Source organism: Mobula hypostoma, chromosome 7 (genome assembly GCF_963921235.1).
Source record: "Mobula hypostoma chromosome 7, sMobHyp1.1, whole genome shotgun sequence".
NCBI lineage: Eukaryota > Metazoa > Chordata > Chondrichthyes > Myliobatiformes > Myliobatidae > Mobula > Mobula hypostoma.
Genome location: NC_086103.1, coordinates 183,458,393 through 183,474,862, shown reverse-complemented (window position 1 = coordinate 183,474,862; position 16,470 = coordinate 183,458,393). Strand labels below are relative to the sequence as shown.

Sequence of the window (16,470 nt, the reverse complement as noted above, 5' to 3'; positions counted from 1 at the left end):
AGGGGGATGGGAACCAGAGTACCAGAGCAGTTAGTGGAGAGATTGTGGAAGAAATGTTGATAAGACCTCAGACAAAATTGGGAATCAAAAGGTTGAGCATGGTGGAAGTAGTGTCCTGAGCTGCGTATATTTCAATGCAGGAAGAACCGTAGGAAAGGTGGATAATGGTGCTGAAGGTGAGGTAGCTTGTTTACAAACAGAGCTGATGTGTAGTGAGGAGAGGCTGTTGACAGGGCAAATTTGCAGTCAACAGGATGAGTTCCAATGTAAATGTCAGACAGAATCAAAAAGGGTGAATACAGGACTGGAGGTGTTGTGTTTGAATGCAAGCAGTATATGGATTAAGGTAGATGAACTTGTAGCACAGTTGCAGATTGGCAGGTATGATGTTGTAGGTATCACTGAATCATGGCTGAAAGAAGATTATAGCTGGGAGCTTAATGACCAAGGATACACATTGTATTTAAAGGACAGGCAAGAGGGCAGAGGGGACGGTGTTGCTCTGCTGGTAAAAAATGAAATGAAATCATTATAAAGGGTGACATAGGGTCAGAAGGTGTTGAACCGTTGTGGATAGAGCTAAGGAACTGCAAAGGAGTTGTATACAGACCCCCAAACAGTAGTAAGAATTTGGCCTGCAAATTACAACGGGATATATAAAATACACGCTAAAAGGGCAATGTTACAATAGTCATGCAGGTAGGCTGGGAAAATCAATTGGTACTGGATTTCAGGAAGGGGAATTTCCAGAGTGCCTATGAGATGGCTTTTTAGAGCAGCTCATGAAAGAGAGTCCACTTGGGGATCTATTACTCTGGATTGGGTGTTGTGCAATGAACCACGATTGATTAGAGAGCTGAAGGTAAAAGAACCCCTCGGGGATAGTGATTATAATATGGTCAAATTCACCTTGAAATTTGAGAAGCAGAAGGTGAAGTCAGATGTATCAATATTACAGTGGAGTAAAGGGAATTACAGAGGCATGAGAGAGGAGTTGGCTAGATTTGATTGGAAAAGAACTCTGGCAGGGATGATGGCAGAACATCAGTGGCTGGAATTTCTGGAAGCAATTCAGAAGGCACGGGATATACAAACCCCATTTCCAGAAAAGTTGGGATATTTTCCAAAATGCAATAAAAACAAAAATCTGTGATATATTAATTCACGTGAAACTTTATTTAACTGACAAAAGTACAAAGGTAAGATTTTTAATAGTTTTACTGACCAACTTAATTGTATTTTGTAAACATACGCAAATTTAGAATTTGATGGCTGCAACACACTCAACAAAAGTTGGGACAGAGTTAAAATAAGATTGAAGAGTGCACAGAATATTCAAGTAACATTGGTTTGGAAGACTCCACATTAAGCAGGCTAATTGGTAGCAGGTGAGGTATCATGACTGGGTATAAAAGTAGCGTTCGTCAAAGGCTCAGTCTTTTCAAGCAAGGATGGGTCGTGGCTCACCCCTTTGTGCCAAAATTCATGAGAGAATTGTTCGTCAGTTCAAAAGGAACAATTCTCAACGCAAGATTGCAGAGAATTTAGGTCTGTCAGCATCTACAGTACATAATATTATGAAAAGATTCAGAGAATTCTGAGACATCTCAGTGCGTAGAGGGCAAGGTCGGAAACCACTGTTGAATGTGCGTGATCTTTAAGCCCTCAGGCGGCACTGCCTAAGAAACCGTCATGCTACTGTGACAATTAGCCACCTGGGCTCGGGAGTACTTCGGAAAACCATTGTCACTCAACACAGTCCATCGCTGCATCCAGAAATGCAACTTGAAACTGTATTACGCAAGGAGGAAGCCATACATCAACTCTATGCAGAAACGCCGGCGAGTTCTCTGGGCCCGAGCTCATCTCAGATGGACCGAAAGACTGTGGAACCGTGTGCTGTGGTCAGATGTGTCCACATTTCAGCTAGTTTTCAGAAAAAACGGACGTCGAGTTCTCCGTGCCAAAGATGAAAATGACCATCCAGATTGTTATCAGCGAAAGGTGCAAAAGCCAGCATCTGTGATGGTATGGGGGTGCATCAGTGCCCACGGCATGGGTGAGTTGCATGTATGTGAAGGTACCATTGACTCTGAGGCGTATATTAGGATTTTAGAGAGACATGTTGCCATCAAGGCGACGTCTCTTCCCGGGACGTCCATGCTTATTTCAGCAGGACAATGCCAGACCACATTCTGCACGGGCTACAACAGCATGGCTTTGTAGACACAGAGTGCGTGTGCTTGACTGGCCTGCTGCCAGTCCAGATCTATCTCCTATTGAAAACGTATGGCGCATCATGAAGAGGAGAATCAGACAACGGAGACCACGGACTGTTGAGCAGCTAAAGTCTTATATCAAGCAAGAGTGGACAAAATTTCCAATTGCAAATCTACTACAATTAGTATCTTCAGTTCCAAAACGATTAAAAAGTGTTATTAAAAGGAAAGGTGATGTAACACAATGGTAAACATGCCTCTGTCCCAACTTTTGTTGAGTGTGTTGCAGCCATCAAATTCTAAATTTGTGTATGTTTACAAAATACAATTAAGTTGGTCAGAAAAACTATCGAAAATCTTTTCTTTGTACTTTTGTCAGTTAAATAAAGGTTCACGTGAATTAACATATCACAGATTTTTGTTTTTATCGCATTTTGGAAAATCTCCCAACTTTTCTGGAAATGGGGTTTGTATATACATCCTAAAGAGGAAAAAGTATTCTAAAGGCAAGATAGTACAACCATGGCTGACAACAGAAGTCAAAGCCAAAGAGAGGGCATATAATAGAGCAAAAATGAGTGGGAAGTTAGGGAAGCTTTTAACAACCAACAGAAGGCAACTAAAAAGTCATTAAGAAGGTAAAAATGGAATACAAAAGTAAGCTAGCCAGTAATATTAAAGTTTCTTCAGATGCATAAAATGTAAAAGAGAGGCGAGAGTAGATATTGGAACACTGGAAAATGATGCTGGGCAGGTAATAATGGGGGACAAGGAAGTGGCTGTTGAACTGAATAAGAATTTTGCATTAGTCTTTCCTGTGGAAGACACTAGCAGTATGGTGGAAGTTCCAGGTGTCATTGGTCATGAAGTGTGTGAAGTTCCCATTACTAGGGGAGAAGGTTCTTGGGAAACTGAAAGGTCTGAAGGTAGATAAGTCACCTGGACTGGATGGTGTACACCTCAGAGTTCTGAAAATGGTGGCTGAAAAGATTGTGGAGGCATTAGTAATGATCTTTCAAGAATCACTAGATTCTGGAATGGTTCTGGAAGACTGGAAAATTGCAAATATCACTCCCCACTTCAAGAAGGGAGAGAGGCAGAAGAAAGGAAACTATAGGCCAGTTAGTCTAACCTCAGTGGCTGGGAAGATGTTGGAGTTGAGTATTAAGGATGAGGTCTCAGGGTACTTGGAGGCACATGATAAAATGGCCATAGTCAGCATGGTTTCCTCAAGGGAAAATATTGCCTGGCAAATCTGTTGGAATTCTTTGAAGAAATAACAAGCAGGATAGTCAAAGTAGAAGTGGTTGATGTTGTGTACTTGGAATTTCAGAAGTCCTTTGACAAAGTGCCACACATGAGGCTGCTTAATGGAGAGAAACTACTAAAATCTGAGGTACAAAGGGACTTGGGAGTCCTTGTGCAGGATTCCTTAAAGGTTAATTTGCAGGTTGAGTCTGTGGTGAGGAAGGCAAATGCAATGTTAGCATTCATTTCAAGAGGATTAGAATATAAAAGCAAGAATGTAACGTTGAAACTTTATAAAGCATGGTGAGGCCTCACTTGGAGTGTTGTAAGTAGTTTTGGGTCCTTATCTTTGAAAGGATGTGCTGAAACTGGAGAGGGTTCAAAGGAGGTTTATGAAAATGTTTCCAAGATTGAATGGCTTGCCATATGAAGAATGCTGGATTGCTCTGGGCCTGTATTCACTAGAATTCAGAAAAATGAGATGTGATCTCATTGAAACTTATTGAATGGTGAAAGGCCTTGATAGAGTCTAAGATCTGAGGTCACAGCCTTAAAATAGAGGGGCGTCCTTTTAGAATGGAGATGAGGAGGAATTTCTTTAGCCAGAGAGTGGAGAATCTGTGGAATTCTTTGCCACAGGCAGTTGTGGAGGCGAAATCTTTATGTATATTTGAGGCAGAGGTTGATAGATTCTTGATTGGTCAGAGCATAAAGGGATATGGGGAGAAGGCTGGAGATTGGGGCTGAGAGGAAAATTGGATCAGCCCAAGTGAAATGGTGGAGCAGACTCGATGGGCCAAACAGCTTAATTCTGCTGCTATATCTTATGGTCTAAGATATTGTCGATTGTTTTGTGCAATTCTGGTCACCTACCCACAAAAAAGATAACAATAACATTGTAGGAGTACAGAGAAAACTTACAAGAATGTTGCCATGTTGCTAAGTTATAGGGAAAGGTTGGATAGGTTAGGATTTTAATTTCTGGAGCATAGGAGAATGAGGGGAGATTTGATAGAGGTATACAAAATTATGAGGGGTATAGTTAGGGTAAATGCAAGCAGGCTTTTTCCACTGAGGTTGGGTGAGACTAGTACTAGAGGTCATAGGTTAAGGGGGAAAGATGAAATATTTAATAAGAACCCGAGGGGCAACTTCTTCACTTAGTGGGTGGTGAGAGTGTGGAACGAGCTGCCAGCAGAAGTGGTGGATACAGGTTTGATTTCAATGTTTAAGAAAAGTTTGGATAGGTACATGGATGGGAGGGGTATGGTCCAGGTATAGGATGATGGGATAGGCAGAATAATAATTCATTATGGACTCGAAGGGCGTCGGCTACTTTAAATGTTTCCAGAAAGAGGAGAGAGATAGGAGTGGCCTTCACCCTGAGGGACCAGAACTCACTCGTTCCACATCACTTAATAGCCAGTGACTGAGAACCAGACATAAAACATAACACGTAGAAATTACTGAGCAGTACAGGCCCTGCAACCCACAATGCTATGTCAACCTTTTAACCAACTCTAAGATCAATCTAACCCTTCCCTCCCACATAACCCTCCATTTTTCTATCATCCATTGCCTATATATGAGTCTGTTAAATGTCCCTAATGTACCTCCCTCTGCCACCATCCATGGAAGCATGTTCTTCACACTCACCACTCACCGTGTACGAAACCTACCTCTGACAACCCCCCTATACTTTCCTCTAATCTCCTTAACATTATGTCCCTTTGTATTAAATATTTCTGCACTGGGAAAAATTCTCTGTCTAACCAATCTACCTATGCCAATTATCGTCTTGTACACCGTCTCTCCAGTTGCCTCTCATCATCCTTCTCTCCAATAGAATCCAGGCAATGGCTCAGGGGGATCTTGGAGTGAAAGACCGTAGCTCCCTGAATATGGCCACACAACTAGATAGGCTGGTAAAGATGGTGAATGGCCTACTTGCATACAAGGGCCAGCCACTCAGTAGAGAGGTTGGGAACTATAAACACAAGAGATTCTGCAAGTGCTGGAAATCCAGAGCAACACGCAAATGCTGGAGGGACTCAGCAGACCAGGCAGCATCTATGGAGGGAATAAATAGGGAGTGGGAAGATGCCAGAGTAAGAAGGCGGTGGGAGAGGGAGGAGCACAAGCTGACAGGTGATAGGTAAGACCAAGTGAGGGGGAAGTTGGGAGGGAGATTGAAGTATAAAGCTGGGAAGTGATGGGTGGAAGGGGGAAAGGATTGAAAAAGAAGAAATCTAATAGAACAGGGTGGACCAAGGGAGAAAGGGAAGGAGGAGGGGCACCAGAGGATGGTGTTGAGCAGGTGAGGAGAAGGGAAGGGGTGAGTGGGAAACCAGAATGAAGAATGAAGAATGGGTAAAGAGAAAGAGCATCTGGGGTGGGGAGGGGAATGAACAGTCCACTTCTCCGGCCGAGACCCTTCACCAGGACTGGAAAGGGAAGGGGACAGAAGCCAGAATACGAAGATGAAAGGATTCAAATACAAAGATTCAAAGATTTTAAAAAACTTTATTGTCATTCTAAACGTACATCAGCTCTGCAGGGCAGAATGAGACAGCGTTTCTCAGGAGCAGTGCAATCATAACATAACAAATGCGACATTATATAATAAACATAACAATAAATAGTAAAACACAACAGCCACATGTCAGTTAAAATCAAGTTATAAGTGTCCAGTGCAAGTTAAAAGTGTCCAAAGCAGAGTCAGGTAGAGCAGCTATTTAGCAGTCTGACTGCCTGTGGGAGGAAGCTGTTTAGTAGCCTTGTGGTTTTAGTTTTGATGCTCCTGTAACATTTGCCTGATGGCAGAAGAACAAACAGTTCATGGAGAGGGTATGAGGGGTCTTTAATGATGTACCGTGTCTTCTGGAGGCATCGACTCTGAAAGAGGTCTTGGACAGAACGTAGGGAGACCCCAATAACCTTCTCTGCTCCCCTAACCACCCTCTGCAAGGCTTTTTTGTCAACAGCACTGCAGCTGGACCAGGTTGTGATGCAAAAGGTCAGCACACTCCCAACCACGCCTCTGTAGAATGTAGTTAAGATGTTAGTGGGGAGTGATGCTTGTTTAAGCTTCCCCAGAAAGTGCAATCTCTGCTGGGCCCGTTTCACAATCCCAGTGGTGTTCCTGGACCAGGTGAGATTGTCCAGGAAGGAGATGGGAAGGAGTACAAGCTGGCAGCTGATAGATGAGACCAGGTGAGAGGAGGGATGAAGTGAGAAGCTTGGAGGTGATAGTTGGTAAAGGTAAAGGGCTGAAGAGGAAGGAATTTGATCGGAGAGGAAAGTGGACCCTGGGAGAAAGGGAAGGACAAGCTCAGTAATGGCCAGGTCAGCCATGATCCCATATTGAATGGCAGACAGGCTTGACAGGCCAGATGGCCAATCCCTGCTCCTAGTACTTATGTGAAAAGTTTTTCTGTCAAAATCAAATCAAATTAAATTTAAGTGTTCCTCTGCGGCCAAGGTGTAAAACATAGAAAACAGCATATTCAAGATAGTCAGCAAAGAAGCATATTCACACAAAAAAACATATATATATAGTCCAACACCCTGAGCGACACGTGCCACAATTGATGGTCCAGTGTCCCAGGAATGTGCAGTCGTACGCAATCCAGCCAGCCATTCCATCACTTGACCACGGGAGGGCAGCACCAGTGGGAGGGGCCAGCTCCCAGCTGAGCCTGGACGCCATGCTGCAACGCCTCCAGCGTCTCCTCACCTGGTCTGCAGCAGCAGCAGGTAAGCCTACGGCTTGAGGCCTGGTCCTCACTATAGACGAGGCTACACAGCTTCCATGTTGTCTGTCACGCCACCAGACAAACGTACAAGCCTGTGGAAACTTACATTATCACTGTCCAACAGAGTCTTGCAATCACAAGTTGAATGTCAGAGACGTTCTCCCATGGTTATACCGCGCACTGCCTTTGCGCACCAGCACCGATGCTCCCGAGTAGTGGGCTGCAACACGGTCTGCAGCCAGATCAGCTCCTTCAAACAGAAACCCAAACTCCTCTGACATCCTGACCTCACGGCCAGCTCCTTCTCCGACATCCCAGCCATCCCCTTTGACCCCTCAGCCGGCTCTGCCGCCGACACCAGTCCAGCTACTCCCATCAGCCAGCCGCTCACTGATAGGGTAGCCCTGCAGTACTCAAAGTTCTTGGAGTAGAATTGTTTTGAGTTTGTTAAAAAAAAACACATTTAACCAAATACCTTTGGTTGGCCCCTGAGAGGCTGCTGTGTGCAAACATGCCACCGTCTTACCACACAGTAATGGACCATCCATACAGATTGTTCCGTAGATTTGTACATTGATGTAGTAGAAAAGAAAAAGCAGATGATGAGGAACCAGATACAAACAAATGTTCAAGAGTCAGACAGACACTTAAGTAGAAAGATATGGTCTTGAACACTAGAGGTTGTTCAGATGTGAGAAGTCCAGAGCAGCACACGAAAGCACCTTTGCTCCATCTGCAAAATGCAGAATTTCCCTTTTTGCCACCCATTTTAATTCCACTCCCTATTCACATTCCGACATATTGGTTCATGGCCTTCTCTATGGCCATGCTGAGCCCACACTTTGGTTGGAGTAGCAGCACTTCATATTCCGTCTGGGTAGCCTCTAATCCGATGGCATGAACATTGATTTCCCCAACTTCCGGTAATTTCTTTCCCCCTTCCCCTTCCCTCTTCTTCAGTTCCCCACTCTGCCCCCCCCTTATCTCTTCTCCTCACCTGCCTATCACCTCCCCATGGTGCCCCTTCCCCTTCCCTTTTTCCCATGGTCCTCTCTCCTCTCCTATCAGATTCCTTCTTCCCCAGCCCATACCTTTTCCACCTATCACCTCCCAGCTTCTTACTTCACCCCCTCCCCCACCCGCCTGGCTTCACCTATCACTTTCCAGCTTGTCCTCCTTCCCCTCCCCCGAAACTTCTTATTCTGGCTTCTGCCCCCTTCCTTTCCAGTCCTGATGAAGGGTGTCAGCCCAAAGCATCGACTGTTTATTCCTCTCCATAGATGCTGCCCGATCTGTTGAATTCCTCCAGAATTTTGGATGTGGTCTTAATGCGGGCAGACATAATGGGCCAAAAGGTCAGGGATGACCTGATGGGATGAGGGGCCTGTTTCTACTCTGTGCGTCTCTGTGACTTTCTCTTCTCTCTCCAGGCTCCTGATGGACATCTTCCCGCAGGCAGAACCTCTGTACCAGCAGGTAAAAGCCAATCGAGACCAGTGGGTGAAGGTGTCCTCCAAATTCAGCTTCACAGGGCTTCCTAGCAGCAGCAACTTGGACTTTCTCACTGAGATCGGAGAGTCCCAATTGAACTCTAAAGATACACCCTCCCAGTGATCGCAGAAACCAACCCTAACCAATAATTATAATTTTTATTGCAGTTTAAACAAACAGAACAAAAAAATACAAAAATGTGTCATTGGAAGCATCTGAAATCAAAAATCATTGGCACCCTACAATGTGATTTTTTTTATATATAGGAACCTGATTAATAATTGTCACTGCATTCTCCGTGTTCCGTTTGCTGGAATTCTTTTCAATATGGTTCACAACATCCGTTCAGTGTCCGGTTTATTAGGTACACCTGTACACCTGCTCATTAATGCAAATGTCTGATCAGCCAATCATGTGGCAGTAACTCAATGCATAAAAGCATGCAGGCATGGTCAAGAGGTTCAGTTGTTGTTCAGACGTGTGCATGTGTTAGACTTCCTCGTCTGTGTTTCAAGATGGGACAGGTGGGGTTACCGACACCGCCTTGGATCCCTGGCGTCTGCTTTCTTTCGGAATGTGACTCGCACCGGCTTGACAGCTATTCTGTAGGTTGAAGGCGCCTTGATAATGTGAGAGGTCAGAGGAGAATGGCCAGACTGGTTCAAGCTGACAGGAAGGCGACAGTAACTCAAATAATCATGTTTTACAACAGTGATGTGCAGAAGGGCATCTCGAACACACAGCACGTCGAACCTTGAAGTGGACGGGCTACAGCATCAGAAGACCACGCTGGCTTCCACTCCTGTACCTAATAAAGTGGCCACTGAGGGTCGATCCCAGGCAACGCAGGGCGTTATTGAACAGAATTCATTAGCGAATTACGTTTTAAGTTTGGTTAAGAAGATGTAAATTTGGTTGAGGCCAAGAGTTCGAAGAACAGTACAGGGGTCCTTTGGCCCACGCTGTTGTGCTAAGCTTTTAACCTACTCCAGGATCAATCTAACCCTTCCCTCCCACGTAACCCCCCATTTTTCTATCATCCATGTGCCTGTCTAAGTTTCTTGAATGTCCCTAATTTTTCTTCACGCAAAGGGTGGGGCGTATTTGGAATAAGTGCCGGATTCTCCCACAATCCAAAGACGGACCAGTAGTAGGTTGATTGATCATTGTAAATTGTCATGTGATTGGGATAGGGTAGCGGGGCGGTGTGGTTCAGTGGGGCAGAAGGGGCTGTTCCACACTGTGTCTTTAAATAAATAATAAATAGATGGCCATTGAGGTGGGCACGTTTAAAGACTTTTTTAAAGATAAGTTCTATTTGTCACATACAGTGAAATGACTCGTTGCATCGAGGATGTGTTGGAGACAGTTTGCAAGTGTCGCCACGCGTCTGGGCTTAAATAACATGCCCACAACTCATCCTAACCCATGCATCTTTGGAATGTAGGAGGAAACCAGATCACCCGGAGGCAACTCACACAGTCACGGCGAGAACGTAGAAACTCCTTGCAGAGAGTGGCGGGAACGAAACTCCAATATTACAACTAGTGTTGTAAAATGTTATGCTTACCGATATGCCACCTGCTTAAAGCGGAGGTTGACGGGCTCTTCATTAGTCAGGGCATCAAAGGTAATGTGGGGAAGGCAGGAGAATGGAGTTGAGAGGGATAATAAACCAGCCATGCTGGAATGGTGCAGCAGACTTGATGGGCTGAATGGCCTAATTCTGCTCCTATGTCGTATGGTCTTACCTAGGTAAGTACATGAATAGAAGAGGCTTCGAGTGCTAGGGTCGAAATGCGGGGGTGGGCAACACAGTCAGCAAGGACAGGTTGGGCTGAAGGGCCTGTATCCTTGCTGTAAGGCGCTACGACTATTCTAGTGTTTTACGAGGTTCCTCCGGTTTCTGAGCCACGTCTGATGTGTCTGTCCTCCTCGGGTTACTAAGCCACGTCTGATGTGTCTGTCCTCCTCCGGTTTCTGAGCCACATCTGATGTGTCTCTCCTTCGGTCTCTGACCACGTCTGATGTATCTGCCCTCCGGTTTCTGAGCCACGTCTGATGTGTCTGTCCTCCGGTCCATGAGCCACGTCTGATGTGTCTGTCCTCCTCCGGTGTCCCGGTGTCTGACCACATATGCTGTATCTGTCCTCCGGTCCATGAGCAACGTCTGATGTGTTTGTCCTCCGGCCTCTGAACAACGTCTGATCTGTCTGTCCTCCAGGTTCTGAGCCACGTCTGATGTGTCTGTCCTCCTCCGATCTCTGAGCCATGTCTGATCTGTCTGTCCTCCTGTTTCTGAGCCACGTCTGATGTGTCTGTCCTCCTCCTGTCTCTCAGCCATGTCTGATGTGTCTGTCCTCTGGCCTCTGAGCCACGTCTGATGTGTCTGTCCTCCTCCAGTCTCTGACCCACATCTGATGTGTCTGTCCACCGGTATCTGACCCACGTCTGATGTGTCTGTCCTCCTGTCTCTGAGCTACGTCTGATGTGTCTGTCGTCCGGTTTCTGAGCCATGACTGATGTGTCTGTCCTCCTGTTTCTGAGCCACGTCTGATGTGTCTGTCCTCCTCCGGTTTCTGAGCCACGGCTGATGTGTCTGATCTCCTCCGGCCTCTGAGCCACGTCTGATTTGTCTATCCTCCTCCGGTTTCTGAGCTACGTCTGATGTGTCTGTCCTCCTCCTGTCTCTGACCCACATCTGATGTGTCTGTCCTCCTCCTGTCTCTGACCCACGTCTGATGTGTCTGTCCTCCTCCGGTTTCTGACCCAAATCTGATGTGTCTGTCCTCCGATCTCCGAGCCACATCTGATGTGTCTGTCCTCCAGTTTCTGAGCCACGTCTGATGTGTCTGTCCTCGTCCGGCCTCTGAGCCATGTCTGATGTGTCTGTCCTCCTCCACTCTCTGACCACGTCTGATGTGTCTGTCCTTCTCCGGTTTCTGAGCCTCGTCTGATGTGTCTGTCCTCCGATCTCCGAGCCACATCTGATGTGTCTGTCCTCCAGTTTCTGAGCCACGTCTGATGTGTCTGTCCTTGTCCGGACTCTGAGCCATGTCTGATGTGTCTGTCCTCCTCCACTCTCTGACCACGTCTGATGTGTCTGTCCTTCTCCGGTTTCTGAGCCTCGTCTGATGTGTCTGTTGTCCGGTTTCTGAGCCATGACTGATGTGTCTGTCCTCCTGTCTCTGACCCACGTCTGATGTGTCTGTCCTCCTCCGGTTTCTGACCCAAATCTGATGTGTCTGTCCTCCGATCTCCGAGCCACATCTGATGTGTCTGTCCTCCAGTTTCTGAGCCACGTCTGATGTGTCTGTCCTCGTCCGGCCTCTGAGCCATGTCTGATGTGTCTGTCCTCCTCCACTCTCTGACCACGTCTGATGTGTCTGTCCTTCTCCGGTTTCTGAGCCTCGTCTGATGTGTCTGTCCTCCGATCTCCGAGCCACATCTGATGTGTCTGTCCTCCAGTTTCTGAGCCACGTCTGATGTGTCTGTCCTTGTCCGGCCTCTGAGCCATGTCTGATGTGTCTGTCCTCCTCCACTCTCTGACCACGTCTGATGTGTCTGTCCTTCTCCGGTTTCTGAGCCTCGTCTGATGTGTCTGTCCTCCGATTTCTGAGCCACGACTGATATGTCTGTCCTCCTGTCTCTGACCCACGTCTGATGTGTCTGTCCTCCTGTTTCTGAGCCATGTCTGATGTGTCTGTCCTCCTCCGCTCTCTGACCACGTCTGATGTGTCTGACCTTCTCCGGTTTCTGAGCTACGTCTGATGTGTCTGTCCTCCGGTTTCTGAGCCACGACTGATGTGTCTGTCCTCCTATCTCTGAGCCACGTCTGATGTGTCTATTCTCCGGTTTCTAACCCATGTCTGATGTGTCTGTCCTCCTGTTTCTGTGCCACGACTGATGTGTCTGTCCTCCGGTCTCTGACCACGTCTGATGTGTCTATCCTCCTCCAGTTTCTGAGCCACGTCTGACGTGTCTGTCCTCTGGCTTCTGATCCACATATGATGTGTCTGTCCTTCTCGAGCTTCTGAGCCACATCTGATGTGTCTGTCCTCCTCCGGTCTCTGCGCCATGTCTGATGTGTCTGTCCTCCGGTTTCTGAGCCACATCTGATGTGTCTGTCCTCCTCCGGTCTCTGCGCCATGTCTGATGTGTCTGTCCTCCAGTCTCTGAGCCACGTCTGATGTGTCTGTACTCGTCCGACCTCTGACCTAGTTCTGATGTGTCTGTCCTCTGGTTTCTGAACCATGTCTGATGTGCCGGTGCTCCTCCGGTCTCTGAGCCACGTCTGATCTGTCTGTCCTCCTGTTTCTGAGCCACATCTGATGTGTCTGTCCTCCTCCTGTCTCTGAGCCATGTCTGATGTGTCTGTCGTCCTCCGGTTTCTGAGCCACGTCTGATGTGTCTGTCCTCCTCCGGTTTCTGAGCGACGTCTGATGTGTCTGCCCTCTGGCCTCTAAGCCACGGCTGATGTGTCTGTCCTCCTGTCTCTGACCCAGGTCTGATGTGTCTGTCCTCCTGTTTCTGAGGCACGCGTGATGTGTCTGTCCTCCTCGGGTTTCTGAGCCACGTCTGATGTGTCTGTCCTCCGGCCTCTGAGCCACGTCTGATCTGTCTATCCTCCGGTTTCTGAGCTACGTCTGATGTGTCTGTCCTCCGGCCTCTGAGCCATGTCTGATGTGTCTGTCGTCCTCCTGTTTCTGAGCCACATCTGATGTGTCTGTCCTCCTCCTGTCTCTGAGCCATGTCTGATGTGTCTGTCGTCCTCCGGTTTCTGAGCCACGTCTGATGTGTCTGTCCTCCTCCGGTTTCTGAGCGACGTCTGATGTGTCTGCCCTCTGGCCTCTAAGCCACGGCTGATGTGTCTGTCCTCCTGTCTCTGACCCAGGTCTGATGTGTCTGTCCTCCTGTTTCTGAGGCACGCGTGATGTGTCTGTCCTCCTCGGGTTTCTGAGCCACGTCTGATGTGTCTGTCCTCCGGCCTCTGAGCCACGTCTGATCTGTCTATCCTCCGGTTTCTGAGCTACGTCTGATGTGTCTGTCCTCCGGCCTCTGAGCCACGTCTGATGTGTCTGTACTTCTCCTGTCTCTGACCCACGTCTGATGTATCTGTATACCGGTATCTGACCCATGTCTGATGTGTCTGTCCTCCTGTCTCTGAGCTATGTCTGATCTGTCTATCCTCCGGTTTCTGAGCTACGTCTGATGTGTCTGTCCTCCGGCCTCTGAGCCACGTCTGATGCGTCTGTACTCCTCCTGTCTCTGACCCACGTCTGATATGTCTGTATACCGGTATCTGACCCATGTCTGATGTGTCTGTCCACCTGTCTCTGAGCCACGTCTGATGTGTCTATTCTCCGGTTTCTAACCCACGTCTGATGTGTCTGTCCTCCTGTTTCTGTGCCACGACTGATGTGTCTGTTCTCCTCTGGCCTCTGAGCCACGTCTGATGTGTCTGTCCTCCGGTCTCTGACCACGTCTGATATGTCTGATCTCCTCCGGCCTCTGAGCCACGTCTGATGTGTCTATCCTCCTCCGGTTTCTGAGCCACCTCTGATGTGTTTGTCCTCCGGCCTCTGAGCCACGTCTGATGTGTCTATCCTCCTCCGGTTTCTGAGCCACGTCTGATGTGTCTGTCCTCCTCCTGTCTCTGACCCACGTCTGATGTGTCTGTCCTCTGGCTTCTGATCCACATATGATGTGTCTGTCCTTCTCGAGCCTCTGAGCCACATCTGATGTGTCTGTCCTCCTCCGGTCTCTGCGCCATGTCTGATGAGTCTGTCCTCCGGTTTCTGAGCCACGTCTGATGTGGCTGTCCTCCGGTTTCTGAACCATGTCTTATGTGCCGGTCCTCCTCCGGTCTCTGAGCGACGTCTGATGTGTCTGCCCTCTGGCCTCTAAGCCACGGCTGATGTGTTTGTCCTCTGGCCTCTGAGCCACTTCTGATGTGTCTGTCCTCCTCCGGTCTCTGACCACGTCTGACCCGTCTGTCCTCCTCTGGCCTCTGACCACGTCTGATGTGTCTGTCCTCCTCCGGTCTCTGAGCCATGTCTGATGTGTCTGTCCTCCGGTTTCTGAGCCACGTCTGATGTGTCTGTCCTCCTCCGGCCTCTGAGCCACGTCTGATGTGTCTGCCCTCCGGTCTCAGAGCCACGTCTCATGTGTCTGTACTCGTCCGACCTCTGACCCAGTTCTGATGTGTCTGTCCTCTGGTTTCTGAACCATGTCTGATGTGCCAGTTCTCCTCCGGTCTCTGAGCCACGTCTGATCTGTCTGTCCTCCTGTTTCTGAGCCACATCTGATGTGTCTGTCCTCCTCCTGTCTCTGACCCATGTCTGATGTGTCTGTCGTCCTCCGGTTTCTGAGCCACGTCTGATGTGTCTGTCCTCCTCCGGTTTCTGAGCGACATCTGATGTGTCTGCCCTCTGGCCTCTAAGCCACGGCTGATGTGTTTGTCCTCTGGCCTCTGAGCCACGTCTGATGTGTCTGTCCTCCTCCGGTCTCTGACCACGTCTGACCCGTCTGTCCTCCTCTGGCCTCTGACCATGTCTGATGTGTCTGTCCTCCTCCGGTCTCTGACCACGTCTGATGTGTCTGTCCTCCTCTGGTCTCTGAGCTCGTCTGATGTGTCTGTCCTCCTCCGGTCTCTGACCACGTCTGATGTGTCTGATCTCCTCCGGCCTCTGAGCCACGTCTGATTTGTCTATCCTCCTCCGGTTTCTGAGCTACGTCTGATGTGTCTGTCCTCTGGCCTCTGAGCCACGTCTGATGTGTCTGTCCTCCTCTTGTCTCTGACCCACGTCTGATGTGTCTGTCCTCCTCTGGTTTCTGACCCAAATCTGATGTGTCTGTCCTCCGATCTCCGAGCCACATCTGATGTGTCTGTCCTCCAGTTTCTGAGCCATGTCTGATGTGTCTGTCCTCGTCCGGCCTCTGAGCCATGTCTGATGTGTCTGTCCTCCTCCGCTCTCTGACCACGTCTGATGTGTCTGTCCTTCTGCGGTTTCTGAGCCTCGTCTGATGTGTCTGTCCTCCGATTTCTGAGCCACGACTGATGTGTCTGTCCTCCTGTCTCTGACCCACGTTTGATGTGTCTGTCCTCCTGTTTCTGAGCCATGTCTGATGTGTCTGTCCTCCTCCGCTCCCTGAGCCACATCTGACGTGTCTGTCCTGCTCTGCTCTCTGACCACGTCTGATGTGTCTGTCCTCCTGTTTCTGAGGCACGCCTGATGTGTCTGTCCTCCTCGGGTTTCTGAGCTACGTCTGATGTGTCTGTCCTCCGGCCTCTGAGCCATGTCTGATGTGTCTGTCGTCCTCCGGTTTCTGAGCCACGTCTGATGTGTCTGTCCTCCTCCGGTTTCTGAGCGACGTCTGATGTGTCTGCCCTCTGGCCTCTAAGCCACGGCTGATGTGTTTGTCCTCTGGCCTCTGAGCCACGTCTGATGTGTCTGTCCTCCTCCGGTCTCTGACCACGTCTGACCCGTCTGTCCTCCTCTGGCCTCTGACCACGTCTGATGTGTCTGTCCTCCTCCGGTCTCTGACCACGTCTGACCCGTCTGTCCTCCTCTGGCCTCTGACCACGTCTGATGTGTCTGTCCTCCTCCGGTCTCTGACCACGTCTGATGTGTCTGATCTCCTCCGGCCTCTGAGCCACGTCTGATTTGTCTATCCTCCTCCGGTTTCTGAGCTACGTCTGATGTGTCTGTCCTCTGGCCTCTGAGCCACGTCTTATGTGTCTGTCCTCCTCTTGT

The 16,470-nt window shown here is 48.6% G+C and overlaps 1 protein-coding gene across 6 annotated transcripts in view; it reads left to right on the top strand.

The window, feature by feature from the left end:
- LOC134349806 (cGMP-dependent 3',5'-cyclic phosphodiesterase) overlaps window positions 1-9,721 on the top strand; it is a 309,387-nt gene extending 299,666 nt beyond the window's left edge. For 4 of the 6 annotated variants that reach the window (XM_063054698.1, XM_063054700.1, XM_063054697.1 and 1 more), the window contains one exon: window positions 8,653-9,028. In XM_063054698.1, the coding sequence (XP_062910768.1) occupies window positions 8,653-8,836 (184 nt within the window). In that variant the 3' untranslated portion in view covers window positions 8,837-9,028. Of the gene's footprint in view, window positions 1-8,652 lie in introns of all 6 variants that reach the window. The other 2 variants (XM_063054695.1, XM_063054696.1) reach the window with 2 other exon arrangements.
- The last annotated feature ends 6,749 nt before the right edge of the window (window positions 9,722-16,470 follow it).